Here is a 16,319-nt window from a genome sequence, read left to right as displayed (position 1 = left end):
TGTCTGTCCCGCTGTGATGTCGACGCTATGATCAGGGTCTGGTGTGGACTGTTCTGCTGTGGTGTCAAGACTTTTGTCGGGAGCTGAGGTGGGCTGTTCTGCTGGCTTCTCTGCAGGGGTGGCCACCTCTCTAGTGGGTTGTTCTCTGTCACACGCCATCCCCCTCAAACTCTCCTCCAGTAGTCTGATCATCTCCTCCATCCCCCTCACCCTCTCCTCCAGCAGTCTGATCCTCTCCTCCATCCCCCTCACCCTCTCCTCCAGCAGTCTGATCCTCTCCTCCATCCCCCTCACCCTCTCCTCCTGCAGTCTGATCCTCTCCTCTAGTGCTCTGGTCTTCTCCTGCTCTTTATCCTGTTGTAGTTGTCTCACCACAGTCCAGAGTGCAGATATGTCTCTCTCTCCACCTCCTGGTTAAGGGCGTGTTGTTGTGCTGGAATGTTGTCTGGTTCTGTGCTAACTGGAGTGTGTTCACCTGCTGTTCCAGCTCCACCTGCCTTACCTCCAGCTGGGTGAATTTATCCTTCATTTCAATAAGGGAGTAGTACTCTGTGCTGGGAGGTTGACTTTCCGCTTGGGGTTGCTCGTCTGTGGGGTTATATAATGAAGAGGTCTGGTCTGACCTGCTCGGGGTGGGGATATCTTTCTAAAGGGAGAGCTTCTCCTGCTGAGCTAATTCTTTGATTATGCGAAAGTCCAGCTGAAACTGTTTGGACTTGCCTTGTACCAATACTGTTCCAGACTTATAGAGATTTATATTTGCTGACTCAGAGTCCTCTTTGTCTAGTATCCTGAGTTTCCACCCCTTGGCAACACCCCCCTCTTAACAGAGGGGTAATGTGCTAATATGGCACTGTGCCATGCCAGGGGATGGCCTGTGTGGAAGATAAGGTTGTTGATGTTCCCATTTTTATAATAGTTAGCAAAAAGTGTCTCTTGATTTTCCGTAAGGAGCTTCATTTTGTGATCTTTTCGTATCTTTACATACACAGGGTACTGTATTTAATTACCTCTGAACAGCGGGAGGCAGCTTCTAAGGCCTCTCCATTTGGTTGGAGTAGACTGTGCGACTCTCCTGCCATTGTTGGGCTAAAGGACTTTGAGACCACTCACTTGACACGCTAATGCGACTTAAAGTTGCATCAACCTTGGTAGCCTTAACTTAGCATTCAGTCCTTATAAAGTAAAATCTATCATTGTAATATATTTTTCTTCTTGGCTTTTGAAAATAAAATATAGCTTCAGACTAAACATTACTCACTCAGTTCCAGGTTGGATGGTGTTTTCAGATTTCTGTTGATTCCCAGACAATTTGCTGTTTAGCTTTGGAATAATCATCTTTGGTAGTTGTAAGCGTTCCAGGTGATTCCATAATTCTGTCCAAAATCAGGTTGTAGGTATTGAGTTTTGATTTGGAGTGAAGGTTATGTTGTAGAGGGTAGCATCCTGTATATGTCCTGGTGACATAGTGAAGGTTATGTTGTAGAGGGTAACATCCTGTATATGTCCTGGTGACATAGTGAAGGTTATGTTGTAGAGGGTAGCATCCTGTATATGTCCTTGTGACATAGTGAAGGTTATGTTGTAGAGGGTAGCATCCTGTATATGTCCTTGTGACATAGTGAAGGTTATGTTGTAGAGGGTAGCATCCTGTTATCCTAGCATCCTTTTATGTCCCTGACAAAAAAATCCAAGTTCATCTAACTCTAAATCTACAATATCTTTTTTTAAGAACATGCTGAAAAATGCAAGAGCTCACCTCTCTCTCACTATCTGCATGACGACCAGTCTTTTACCCATCCCTCCCCCTGTACTCTTCTAAGTACATTCATTCCCAAAGTGCTTTACTTCTATGGTGCTCTTTACAATCCAATCAGAAAAATGACTTTCCCCTCCAGAGAGACAAAGATCACAGTTCTATGAATACACTTAGAGCCTGGTTGTTGCTGATGTTCTAATGTGTGTCTATACCGCTCTCAGATGTGTGTGACTGAATGCACAAACATTTCTCTCTCTCTGTCTCTCTGTCTCTCTGTCTCTCTGTCTCTCTCTCTCTCTCTCTCTCTCTCTCTCTCTCTCTCTCAGTTCAACTTAAGGGCTTTATTGTCAAGGGAAACATATGTTTACATTGCCAAAGCAAGTGAAATAGAAAATAAACAAAAGTGAAATAAACAATAAAAAAATTAACAGTAAACATTACACTTACTAAAGTTCCAAAATAATAGACTGTCTCTCTCTCTCTGTCCCTCACTCTCTTTCTTTTCTCTCTATCTCTGCCCCACTCTCTCTCTCACTCTCTCTTTCTTTTTCTCTCTATCTCTGCCCCTCTCTATCCCTCTCTCTCCCTCCCTCTCTCTCTCTTTCTTTTTCTCTCTATATCTGCCCCACTCTCTCTCCCTCTCTCTCTCTCTCTTTCTCTCTCTCACCCTCCCTCTCTTTTTCTCTCTCTCTTCCCCTCTCTCTCTCTCCTTCTCTCTCTCTCTCTCTCTGTTTCTGCCCCTCTCTTTCTTTTTCTCTCTTTGCCCCACTCTCTCTCTTTCTTTTTCTCTATATCTCTGGCCCTCTCTCTCCCTTTTTCTCTCTCTCTCATTCTGCCCCTCTCTCTCTTTCTCTCTATCTCCGCCCCCCCCTCTCTCTCTCTCTCTCTCTCTCTCTCTCTCTCTCTCTCTCTCTCTCTCCCTCTCTGCCCCTCTCTCTCTTTCTTTTTCTCTATCTCTGCTCTCTCTCTCTCTCTCCTTCTCTCCCTCTTTTTCTCTCTCTCTCATTCTGCCCATCTCTCTCTTTCTCTCTATCTCTGCCCCCTCTCTCTCTCTCTCTCTCTCTCTCTGTCTCTCCCTCTCTCTCTGCCCCTCTCTCTCTTTCTTTTTCTCTCGATCTCTGCCCCACTCTCTCTCCCTCTCTTTTTCTCACTCCTTCTCCTTCTCTCTCTCTCTTTCTCTCTCTCTATCTCTGCCCTCTCTCTCTCTCCCTCTCCTTCTCTCCCTCTTTTTCTCTTTCTCTCATTCTGCCCATCTCTCTTTCTTTTTCTATCTATATCTGCCCCACTCTCTCTCCCTCTCTTTTTCTCTCTCCCTCTCCTCTCTCTCTCTTTATCTCTCTCTCTCTGCCCTCTCTCTCTCTCCCTCTCCTTCTCTCCCTCTTTTTCTCTTTCTCTCATTCTGCCCATCTCTCTCTTTCTTTTTCTCTCTATCTCTGCCCCTCTGTCTCTCTTTCTCGCATTTCCCCTTTCTCCTCTGAGTACGGCCAGATGCTGATAGTCATAATGAGGTAGGGTCAAGGCTCTGTGCAGTGCTGAGCGAGTGAATCAATGGCCGGGTGTGTCGCGGTGTGTGTGTGTGCATATTTGTGCGTGTGTGTGCATGCGTTGGTGTGCGTCAGCGGCTGATGAATGGAGAAGTTGATTGTCTGCAATTCTCTAATGGCCCACACATAAGAATGAAGAATACTAAGATATTAGCAGACAGGGATGCGTGGCCTGTATCCATCTGTGGTTCTATCGATCCAGACCAGGCACTTAGAGCCTGATGTATTGTCAACACGGCGACTCACTGGGGCTGCTTCCCAAAGGACATCCTACTTTTGACCAGGGCCCATCGAGTGTTAGTGAAATCTGAACTATCAAGAGTCTGCTGGTTTCGGTCACAGCTAATGTATTATTGTCTGTGTGAGTGTGCGAAACACATCAACTATTATAAACACCTCTGATGACCTTTTGGGATCATTGGCAGAGCTTTACACTGTGTGGTTTGTCAGTAACTATCGCATTGGTTCCATTGTGCCAGGAAAGCTCAATCAAGCCCAGCTAAATGACTTGAATGCAAAGTGCTATTTAAAGTCTGGAATCTATGAATGCAGTAAACCCCATGTCCATGCGCCGTTTATTTATTTGTTGTGCCTCTGCGGTAAAATAGTAAATTGTCCCTCACTAACCGATATGGGTTATTGTGGCAGTAATTCTTTTTCAGACGCCCAGACTCACTTTGGTTCTCTGTGGGAGAGATCTGGGATTCACTTTGGTTTCTCAGCATGATGCTAGATTCATTTAGATGAGTGAGTAGAGATTTGGGCAGCGCTCAATGACTCCTGCGGGTCCAATGTTCTGTGTGTGTTCTCTGATGAAGAAAGATGGCTGTTTGAAAGAGAAGGAGGGAAAGGAAGGGTGGGAGAGAGAGATGACTGTGAAACGAAGCTGTCCTATGGGGCTCTGCTAAACTATGGATGTTTGAGTAGAGAGATTCGCCACCAGACAGGCCTCAGTGGATTCAAGCTGTTTGATTAGGACTTCCCCCTCTCTCTCCCTCCGGTCCTTCCCCCTCTCTCTCCCTAACGTGAAATCCTTTCTTCCATTCTCCTCTCATCTCTCCTTTGTCTCTCCTGTTCTCCTCTCATCTCTCCCGCTTGTCTCTCCTCAGGTGGTGTTTGAAGCATCGGTCTCAGCAGAACGGCGAGGCTACATCGCCATTGACGACATCCTGCTGCTCAATTACCCCTGCTGTAAGTAGCTACCCACCACAGTACAGCACCTGCGTCCCAATGTATATCAGCCCAGAAAGCACTGCCCCAACACACCAACAGAGCAAACCCAGCGCACCACTATACCAATATATCACCAATGTCCCGTATTAATGCACCAAGGCACCAAAGTACAAATATACCAATGTACTTCAGAACAGAGCTCAGAGCCAGTAACCTTTGACAAAGAAATGGGAAAATGCGTGTCTGGGCGCTCAGGGGTGGGCAAACAGTCTCAGGACTGTGATGGGTGGTTGGACAGACAAGGACAGAGGCTTGTAAAGTAATCAGCGGAGGCGAAGGCACTGCTCTCAAAGCCAGAGAAGGTTCTGAGAGGCTTCTGGCATGTGGACACGTGTCTGATTTCCCATGGCCACGGCTGCACAATGCCGCTCCTTTTGTCCCGGTCGACCAGACAGCGAGCTGGTGACCTTTATCTTCCTGACTGCTCAGCACGTCGCTCCGCTCGCCACTCTCCCGGTCACCAAGACGAGCCCACTCTCTCAGAGCTAATGTACTGTTCCAGGAAACACACACACACTGTTCCAAGAAAACAGCAGGCAGCAGGCGACCGGGTGAACGGACTCTCGTCGCATGTTGCTTTCTCTTCCTCTCCACCAAGGCATGACGAGAACAGCAGTAGTCTGAGGTCTCTAACTGGACCATAATGTCACATGGTGATGCTCTTAGAGATTTCCCCATTATAGCTAACCCGCTCCCTTAGTGCAATCCCCCCACCCCCTCCCTTAGCTCTCAGTGCAAACACCCCTCACCTCCCTCCTTCAGTGCAGCCCCTCCCTACCTACCCATGCCTCTACAGGGTACCTGACCGTTCTTCTCCGGAGCCACTCACCTGCTGTCCCCAGACCCATTACCTCTACAGGAGATCAGGCTCAGTGAAAGGCTGTGTCCCAAATGGAAGTAATGCCGACATACAGACAGAGAGCCATCAGCTCATTCTGCTGTGCTGACAATGTGTGACAGAGTGTATAGGAGTGGTGCTGAGGCCTGTCACAGTTTCCATTGACCACCACTGACCCTTGTAGACTTCAGGGAAGGTTGAGCCAACCAAATCCATAATGGACGCAAGCAGTTGGTCTCGAGCCAAGATGGCCCCTGCCTTGGCTCTCTGTAAAGGGATAATCCTCAGTGAAAAGCAAAGGAGGAAATGTTAATGACTGATAATGGAGGGCGTTAATGAGCTCATGAAATTCAGATAGCTTTTACCACCTGTTAAAAAACAGCCAGACCTTTATAAATCATTCACAAGTTCATCTCTCTCTCTTTCTCTCCATAAACCCTCTCCAAAACACCAGAGATAGGCTCAACTCATCTTAAACTTTTAACACTTAGCCTCTGTCACCTGAATGTCGGCCAGCATGCGTTCATTTCCATGGTTATATGGGACCCGTTGCTGAGTTAGAGTGGTCGCCAGGGCCCTCTGTGTGTGAATAATGTGTGTGTGACGGGTACGTCTCTTGGCGCTGATGCAGATGTCATCTCCCTGGCCCCCACCGTCCCCATTAAATAATCAACACTCTCATTAGGAGATGCTGTGGCTGTCAGGGCCCTCCACGGAACCTCTTTAACACACACACACACACAGAACACACACACACACTCCAAGCTGGCACGATGCCCCCTAAGGCAGCAGAAATAACTTGTTTGGCCTGCAGGAGATACAAATCGAGTCTCTCTTATATTCACATTCCAACATGCTTGACATTTCTGTTATTTTCCCCAGTGTCACTATCATTATTCCAAACACATGTTGCGGTCCAATGAAATCTCTGTCAAATTGAAGTTTGTTTGGATGTAAAAATGTGACTTGCATAATGTGGCCTGCATACCAAGAGACTGAACTAGCTAGCATGCATGTGTGCTGAAAGACTACCAACTACGTGCAGAAATCAATTTAGCAACAGCTCGTCCCTCGATGCGCTTATTGGAGAGAGAGAAAAGAACGAGAGAGGAAAAGAGAAACGAGAGAGGCGGGCAGATGTCCGTTTCCATGGAGTCTCATGATACGAGTGTCAGGTGTGCGGAGGATAGCTGGACAGATGTCTCTCTCTTCCCCTCCTCTTCTGTTCCTCTCTTCATGTTTTCCTGTTTTCCTCACTCTCTTTTCCTTCTCATCCTATCACCCTCGCACTTTTCTGTGCGGGATAAGAAAGGACCGTCAAATACTGTGGTGTTGTGGTGTTATTTTAAAGTCATTCCCCACCTGCCCAGGGACAACAGGTGTAAACTATCTGTGTGGTGTTATTTTAAAGTCATTCCCCACCTGCCCAGGGACAACAGGTGTAAACTAACTGTGTGGGGTTATTTTAAAGTCATTCCCCACCTGCCCAGGGACAACAGGTATAAACTAACTGTGTGGTGTTATTTTAAAGTCATTCCCCACCTGCCCAGGGACAACAGGTGTAAACTAACTGTGTGGTGTTATTTTAAAGTCATTCCCCACCTGCCCAGGGACAACAGGTGTAAACTAACCGTATACATGAGCTAATTCTGCCACATTTACATCAACGTTGATTCATGTTCACTATGTCCCCTGTCGGAAAAACAGGAATAAAGCTGCTAAAGCTAGTAGAAGTGAAGGGGAAAAGTGTCGTGGTTGCTTACCACTGAGTGACAGAACACACTGTACGCACACCCAGTGGCTTTGAGCAGGTGCTGGATAAATAAGTAGACGCACTGTGATACACTCCCGAGTGTGTGTTTTTATGGCAGGGTTTCATCTGTTCACTAGTCCGTCTCTGTACAGTCTGAGCCACCACCAAGGCCTCGTCACATTGGTCTCAGTATAGAGTGTGTTGCGCTCATAGTCACACAAAACTCATCTAGGTAAAGTACTCACACATCTATAGAGGGGGTCGCTTTGCTGGTGTAAAAGAATACCACATGCTTGCAAAAGTATCACTTTCTATTTCTGTGCTACAATGTTTCTGCCTCCCAGCCTTTTCCTCTTGTGTCGCTACTGTATAGAGCTCACCAAATAATACAATTGTTCCTGTAGTATAGACCTACCATTAAGGTAAATCACTGGAAACATTTGTACAGATTTTATGGGTTTATTTAAAGGATATCGTAATTTCAATGCATCGTCCAATCAGAATAGTATAAAACTTCACTAAGTTGAATCTAACATCTCAGGTAGGCAATGATCCAAGTGCCTTAAACATTCCGAAAGGCTATACACGGGCGATGTTCTCGGTCAGTTTGACACAGTACAGTAAGTACATCATAAATACATGATTTTAACCTCCCAAAATGAATGTCCAGTAGCTGAGGATGTCCTATTTTTGTATGCTGTTTTTGCTAAGTTGATAAACCCGACTGTTCAACATTTAGAGCCAAATGTTTGTCAGAAAGTCAGAAATCAATCAAATTATGACATTTATGACATTTTTCGCTCATTTGTAGTCAAACTTCAGATCACTGTCCCTCTGCCTCTGAACATCATAGGGAAAACATACGAACATCCTTGTTATAGGTTAGACCTTTACTGCAAAGAAGAGCATTTGTCTCTAGCACAAAGGTCAAAGGTTAAATTGCAGGTCAAATACAGGTAAAGTACAGAGTATTTATTTATTGTTTAGGTTTTTACCCCTATCTAGAGGACTAGATGAAGGGTCATCAGTTAAATAGTATTTTATTGATGAAAAACTCACTTGTGGGTCAGAGAGGGGTTAATGCTTAAGCAGACTACAGGTATGTACTAACCAGCTTTTATAGAAGTCTGACTATTAGCACCCCTTTACAGTGTTTCCTCATTGTATAGCTGAGGCAGAACCCAGAGAAACCATTGTAGCCATTCAAAGCAGTTTGATGGGATCTTGTACAGGTTAGAAAACATCAAATCAAATCCCTGTGATTTCAGATACTGTACATGCAATTATGAACAAGTACTATACTGGACTAGTGTGTTCTAACTGGCTTCTTCTATTGCTATGCTCCACAAAGCACATGATACAAGGTGCTGTTACAGCTAGCTAGCTCTTTGGTACAGTGAGGCAAGAGAAGATCTAGGATATGGAAACCACAGGAGTCTCAACACGGTCTATACATTTTTCTTAGAATTTCTTCTGTGTGATATTTTTCAGTGAACATTTTCTTACAGCCTTTCCTAGGTGAGAATTGTGGCCTAAGAGTGCAATTGAACTGTTAAGGAGGGATAGAACACAGAATAACGCTGAAGTAATGTCTTGATAAAGATGTTGAAGTGTCTGAAAGAAATAATGTATAGCTGTTCTTATAAGTGTCCTGTAGGTGTACTTACAGTATATAAGAGTAATACTTCCAGTTGCACTGCAGGCATTCTGATGTCTGTGACAGGGAGAGAAAGTCTTCTCACATACTGTAGAACTCTGAGTGGAGAAACTAAGTTTGGTTGAGCAGCCTGTGTCTTTGTGAAGTCACTGCCCACAGGCATGACTGGGAGAGCTGTGCTGCACTGATGTTCTCGTCCTCTGTGTGTGTGTGTGTGTGTGTGTGTGTGTGTGTGTGTGTGTGTGTGTGTGTGTGTGTGTGTGTGTGTGTGTGTGTGTGTGTGTGTGTGTGTGTGTGTGTGTGTGTGTGTGTGTGTGTGTGAGACAGAATGATAATAAGGAACTGTCAGTGCATCAGTATCACAGAGGATCTGTCTCTCTCTCTCTCTACAGACAAGGTTCCCCACTTCTCTCGGCTGGGGGATGTGGAGGTCAATGCAGGGCAGAATGCCACCTTCCAGTGTGTCGCCACAGGCAAAACTACAGAGACAGAACCCTTCCTGCTTGAGGTAAGGATGGAGGAATGTGTGTGTGTGTGTGTGTGTGTGTGTGTGTGTGTGTGTGTGTGTGTGTGTGTGTGTGTGTGTGTGTGTGTGTGTGTGTGTGTGTGTGTGTGTGTGTGTGTGCTTGCGGGCGTTGCCACCTACAAGACACACATAAACGGAGACATTCCTGATGGAGAAGAGAGTACAGACTGATGGAGAAGAGAGTACAGACTGATAGAGGAGAGAGTACAGACTGATGGAGGAGAGAGTACAGACTGATGGAGGAGAGAGTACAGACTGATGGAGAAGAGAGCACAGGCTGATGGAGGAGAGAGTACAGACTGATGGAGGAGAGAGTACAGACTGATGGAGGAGAGAGAGTACAGACTGATGGAGGATAGAGTACAGACTGATGGAGGAGAGAGTACAGACTGATGGAGGAGAGAGTACAGACTGATGGAGGAGAGAGAGTACAGACTGATGGAGGAGAGAGTACAGACTGATGGAGGAGAGAGTACAGACTGATGGAGGAGAGAGTACAGACTGATGGAGGAGAGAGTACAGACTGTGGATGAGAGAGTACAGACTGATGGAGGAGAGAGTACAGACTGATGGAGGAGAGAGTACAGACTGATGGAGGAGAGAGAGTACAGACTGATGGAGGAGAGAGTACAGACTGATGGAGGAGAGAGTACAGACTGAGAGTACAGACTGACTGATTGCCCTGGGGCCCAGGTATTATGCTCTCCTTCAGGCTTAAAGATGGAATCCTCATCAGGGAAAACAGAGCCACTCTCCGCCCCATGGCTGTTTTATTGACGGAGCAGCGAGGGGAGTGTTGCGTTGCGTGGTAAAAACAAATGCGTTACATATGCTGCTGTTCTATCAAGAGCACAATGTTGTTTACTGTTACTTCTTTGTTGTTGGAATATTGCAAACAGACTTGGCAGTTTCACCATCAAGGATTCCAGATTTATAAATGCATAGAAGTGTGCTGTTCTTTCTATGAGGTCTGATATATACTTCAGTGAATTAAAGATAGACCCAGCAGTACGACGTCATCAAACACAGAGGGACGAGTCCCTGCGTACAGACTACTGTTTGAGTGGCCTTTTGGTTTGCTACTTGATAGTTACTCATATTCCTTCATGAAGTAATCTCTCAAAATGGTTTACATTTCTGCTGCATGAATTTCAGCTAATATTAGTTAACTGGAACCTGGGTCTGAAAGCCTCGTTGAAGCTAAGTGCCTTTGAAAAGATAGATGAAGAAAGAAGGACGGAAGGAGGGAAGACGACACATTCCTCCATTTTCTCTCCGTCTCCTCCTCTCTTTCTTTCTTCTGTATTGAAGTATTTTTTGTATCCAAAGCCTCTCCTCTTTTCAAGAGTTCAACAACCTACCATTTTAATCCTTCCTGTTGTTTTCTGACACAGACAAACGCATACACACAGTCTCACGCGCAACAACCAGGCCCACACACACACACTGTTTGGGGGTGGTGTCAGACACACCTGTTTCACTAAAAACAATCACTACTGCTGCACGTTGCCACTGTTTAAATGACAAAAAGTAAAAAAAAATTTAGAACGAGCAGCGCTCATAAGTGCGTTGGTGACACAAGCACAGGGAAAAGGCAACAAGCAGCTTGCCGGTAGCTAGAGCACCAGATCCATGAGAAGGTTTTATCTAGTGTACCGCTATGTCCTACGACCGGTGATGGGTGTGGATGTCTGGTTCAGGTCCCAGGCTCCCAATGACTGGCATGAATATTTATTTCCAAGTTCATCGCAATTTGCTCTTTAGCGCTGTCTGTTTAGTACCTGATGGAGAAGACCCAGAAGACCTGTGCAATTCAGCACCCCAGGGTGGTCCATTTACTTTGTTCTGTGAAAATCATGTGATGAGATCCTGCAATTTCATTGCTGCCGTCGCCCCCAATAGCAAGCAATGTAATAGCTGGCAATACAATCCAAGCCTGGGCAGCAGGCTGGACACCCAGAGCTGCTGATGGCAGAGAAGTAGTTAACTGAACAACTTGTTTTGAACAATATCATTTTGAACAGTAAAATGTACACAAATTAACAACACTTTTATGGACATTGAATTATATATTTTGTTGAAAAATACAACAACAACAAAAACATGTATTGTTTTTGACCAATCACAAGTGGGGCACGCCCCTAACGCCCTAATGGATGGGCCGCCCTGGTTTACATTTACATTTACATTTAAGTCATTTAGCAGACGCTCTTATCCAGAGCGACTTACAAATTGGTGGTTGAAGTGCATCTCTTCTACAAGGATGCATGACAGTATTAGCACCCATATTGGATTACACAATACACATACGGTGAACTGAGCTATAGTCTCCCAGTTGAAACCAGATTCCAACGTTTGCTCTGACTTAGAACGGATTGGTAATGGCAGGGAGGAACAATATGTTTCCCCAACCCGTTATTGTCTTCTGTTTATGTATTAGCTGTGTACTGTTCCAATCTTAACACTTATTTCTATGTTTTTCTCCCCTCAACTCTGTAATTGTGTGTGTGTGTGTGTGTGTGTGTGTGTGTGTGTGCGTGTGTGTGTGTGTGTGCGTGCGCGTGTTTCTCTCTTATTCTCATTAACAGTAATTGCTACTTTCTGTTTGATCTCCTCTGCTGTGAGGGGACTCTCTCTAGACCTACTGAGTGTTTTCTTCTCTCTCATTTGTGTGTTTAAATAGTCCAAACAAAATGTTTGCAATTTGAATTCTTATTCAATGAATCTGTATTGCCTTCTTTTGTCTTTCTATCAGAGAGTTTTACTTGTTCTGTTTCTGATTCCGTTTTGATCTTTCGACAACGTCAACATTTGTTTGTGTTCAGTTGGAAATCCTGAATGAATGAATGATTTACCACATAAACTAATTATGGTGTGATATGGGGCTTAGGGGAAGAGAGGGGGAGAAATGGAAGACACACAGGTTTAATACGGGATGTTTTCATTTGTATGACAAGCTGTAGGATTGTCTGTTTGTTTTGACTGAATGAATGTACATTGAGATGGGATGGGACTGTGGCTGATAGCTGAAGAATCCCACACACACACACACACACACACACAATAATTAAAATGTGATCCAACATTGGCTTATGGAAGTGAAAAACCCAATTATACTTTTCACAACCACTAACATTATTGCCTCAGTGACAATCTATACATTTATGCCATATTACTCCCATAGGCAGTTTCATACTTTTGAGCAAATGTCCCCTCCCCCAGGCACTTTTATGTTATATAAACTGGGCTAGTTTATATAACATCCTGGATACATTATTCTAAGAGTGGAGCAGCATATAGCCTCTTGCACCTGGAAAACTTCACGCTTTGAGTGTGTGTGTGTGTGTGTGACAGGCGACGCGTTGTCATTTCCTTTTCCCCTCGTTGATCCGAGCACTCTTGTGCCTCGAGCATATTAGTACGGGTTGTCTGTGTGTGTGCGTGTATGGATGTGTGTGACAGCTCTGTCAGCAGCCCGGCATGCAACCTCTCCGTGCCAAGATGGTAGCTATGACATATATCATGTATTTATTATCTCCACCTCCCATGGTACCCTCATCTGTCCCTCATTGTCTCCCTGTCTCTCTCCTTCCTTCCCACTCACAATCCCATTATGGAGGGCTATATCTCATGGCCACACATACAGTAACAGTCAAAAGTTAGGACACACCTACTCATTCCAGGGTTTTACTTTATTTGTACTATTGTTTTTACATCGTAGAATAATTGTGAAGACATCAAAACTATGAAATAACACATGGAATCATGTACTAACCAAAAAAGTGTTAAACAAATCAAAATATATTTCATATTTGAGATTCTTTAAATAGCCACCCTTTACCTTGATGACAGTTTTGCACACTCTTTGTGTTCTCTCAACCAGCTTCATGAGGTAGTCACCTGGAATGCATTTAACAGGTGTGCCTTGTTAAAAGATCATTTGTGGAATATCTTTCCTTCTTAATGCGTTTGAGCCAATCAGTTGTGTTTTGTTTTGACAAGGTAGGGATGGTATACAGAAGATAGCCCTATTTGGTAAAAGTCCAAGTCCAAATAATGGCAAGAACAGCTCAAATAAGCAAAGAGAAACGACAGTCAATCATTTCTTTAAGTTATGACATTACTTTAAGACATGAAGTTCAGTCAACACACACACACACACACACACACACACACACACACACACACACACACACACACTCTACCGCCTTCCCCACCCAACCACTTCTAACAGTTTTCCTCATGATGAGACATGCACACAAGCACTGGCACACTTAGTCAATCACACGGGACACACACACACACACACACACACACACACACACACACACACACACACACACACACACACACACACACACACACACACACACACACACACACACACACACACACACACACACACATAAACACACATGTTAAAATGCACACACACATAGGACATATGAAACTGGCTCTCATGAGGAAGATCCAGAGTTACATCTGCTGCAGAGGATAGGTTTATTAGAGTTAACTGCACCTCAGATTGCAGCCCAAATAAATGCTTCACCGAGTTCAGGCAACAGACACGTCTCTACATCAACTGTTCAGAGACTGCGTGAATCAGGTCTTCGTGTTGCTGCAAAGAAACCACTACTAAAGGACACCAATAAGAATAAGAGACTTGCTTGGTCCAAGGAACATGAGCAATGGACGTTAGACCGATGGAAATCTGTCCTTTGGTCTGATGAGTCCAAATTTGAGATTTTTGGTTCGAACTGCCGTGTCTTTGTGAGACGCAGAGTAGGTGAATGGATGATCTCCGCATGTGTGGTTCCCACATGAAGCATGGAGGAGTAGGTGTGATGGTGTGGGGGTGCTTTACTGGTGACACTGTCAGTGATTTATTTTGAATTCAAGGCACACTTAACTAGCATGGCTACTACAGCATTCTGCAGCGATACACCATCCCATCTGGTTTGGGCTTAGTGGGAGTCTCATTTGTTTTTCAACAGGACAATGACCTAACACACCTCCAGGCTGTGTAAGGGCTATTTGACCAAGAAGCAGAGTGATGGAGTGCTGCATCAGATGACCTGGCCTCCACAATCACCTGACCTCAACTCAATTGAGATGGTTTGGGATGAGTTGGACCGCAGAGTGAAGGAAAAGCAGCCAACAAGTGCTCAGCATATGTGGGAACTCCTTCAAGACTGTTGGAAATGCATTCCTCATGAAGCTGGTTGAGAGAATACCTGGAGTGTGCAAAGCTGTCATTAAGGCAAAGGGTGGCTACTTTGAGGAATCTAAAATATATTTTCATTTGTTTAGGACTTTTTTGGTTACTACATGATTCCATATGTGTTATTTCATAGTTTTGATGTCTTCACTATGTAGAAAGTAGTAAAAATAAAGAAAAACCATTAAATGAGTATGTGTGTCCAAACATTTGACTGGTACTGTACATTATAATAAACATAACTGTCTGTGAAGGTTAGTTAGGGTAACCTGACTCTCTCTCTCTATGTGACTGTGTGTTGTGGGTGTTTTTGGTGGCAGTGACAGAGGTGCTGTCTACACAGGTAAAGATGATCACTTGTGTAAGGGTCAGTTAGCGTGACTCTCTCTCCCCCCCCCCTCTCTCTTTCTTTCTCTCTGCAGCGTCGTAACAGTGTGGTTGTGGCGGCATCCTCTATCCAGCGTCTGAGCCACAAGCGTCTCATGGCCACCTTCCAGGTGGAGGCTGAGAGAGGGGAGCAGGACCTGTATCGCTGCATCACAGAGTCCGCCCGCGGAGCTGCCGTGTCCAACTTCGCCGAGCTCATTGTCAGAGGTATAGTACGGCCAGTCCGTATAGTCATGTTTATGCAGTGTGTACAGCATAGTATCGTAAATATGTGTCCGGTACACAGTGGAAACATGTCTAGCTATTGACGATGTTATGTCTTATAATGTGTCTTTGTTTAAACACACACACACACACACACACACACACACACACACACACACACACACACACACACACACACACACACACACACACACACACACACACACACACACACACACACACACACACACACATTTGTCCTGTAGCACACTGCACCACACACTACCTCCCCTATGACACCGCCAACCGACCATGACATCTAGCTACCATTCTGGGATATCTTACTGCCCTCCTCAATATGTCCTACCTCCGTCTCCACCCAACAACTTCCAACAGCTTCTCCTTATGTGAGACATGCACACAAGCACTGGCTCACTTAGTCAATCACACGGGGACACACACACATAAACACACGTTAAAATGCACACACACACATAGGAAATGTGTTCTGAACTAGCAAAATCTTCTCTTTTCTACGTTCTATTGTGGAAACAGGTAGACACAATCTTTCACCTATGTACATATGTTGTATACTCTGTGTAAACAGTGTTTTTCACTGGACATGTTGCTGTAATGTGTGTGTGCGTGTGTGCGTGTGTGCGTGTGTCTCTTTGTCTAACGTTGAAAGGACATGCAGAATTACACACGCAATCACTCACGCAAATAATTCACATTCATTATGGTGAAAATTGAAAATTCCCTTCCCTTCAAGTGCCTCTCAGAAATCAAAATCTTAAAAGATTTTGTGAGTCAACGCTCTAGCCGAGCAGAAAGAAATTGAGGGAAATTATAAACAAGAAAAGCATGAAACATGACTTGTTTTTTCTTTGCGAGAGTTGTTGCTTTTTCTGTGGAAATGCGGACGTCTTATTTTGGCGTACAACTATGGATCGCTGGATGTCATTTATATCTCTGTTCATTTGACAACAATTGATGATGTTTTTATAATTAGCCCGATCACAAAGATTATTTTTTTATATTATTGAGGATAGAAAGGAGGAGTTGACAGACGGTAGACAGTGCTACTAAACCATTGTCTCAGTTATCTTGTTAACTGTTCACTCCGTCAAGGACTGTATATGTCAACATCATCATATCGTGTGTAAAAGGCCTTTTGTTTTAACCTCCGCTACGCCCCTG

At 44.6% G+C, this 16,319-nt stretch overlaps 1 protein-coding gene across 8 annotated transcripts in view; it reads left to right on the top strand.

The window, feature by feature from the left end:
• The window catches only part of LOC106588628 (receptor-type tyrosine-protein phosphatase U), a 283,920-nt gene that overhangs the window by 184,179 nt on the left and 83,422 nt on the right, over nt 1–16,319 (top strand). For all 8 annotated transcript variants that reach the window (XM_045709320.1, XM_045709318.1, XM_045709315.1 and 5 more), the window contains exons 4-6: nt 4,413–4,494; nt 9,177–9,292; nt 14,951–15,122. In XM_045709320.1, the coding sequence (XP_045565276.1) occupies nt 4,413–4,494; nt 9,177–9,292; nt 14,951–15,122 (370 nt within the window). The remainder of the gene's footprint in view (nt 1–4,412; nt 4,495–9,176; nt 9,293–14,950; nt 15,123–16,319) is intronic.

The sequence above is a fragment of the Salmo salar genome, chromosome ssa27 (genome assembly GCF_905237065.1).
Source record: "Salmo salar chromosome ssa27, Ssal_v3.1, whole genome shotgun sequence".
Classification (NCBI taxonomy): Eukaryota; Metazoa; Chordata; class Actinopteri; order Salmoniformes; family Salmonidae; genus Salmo; species Salmo salar.
This window is presented reverse-complemented; position numbering and strand designations above follow the sequence as displayed.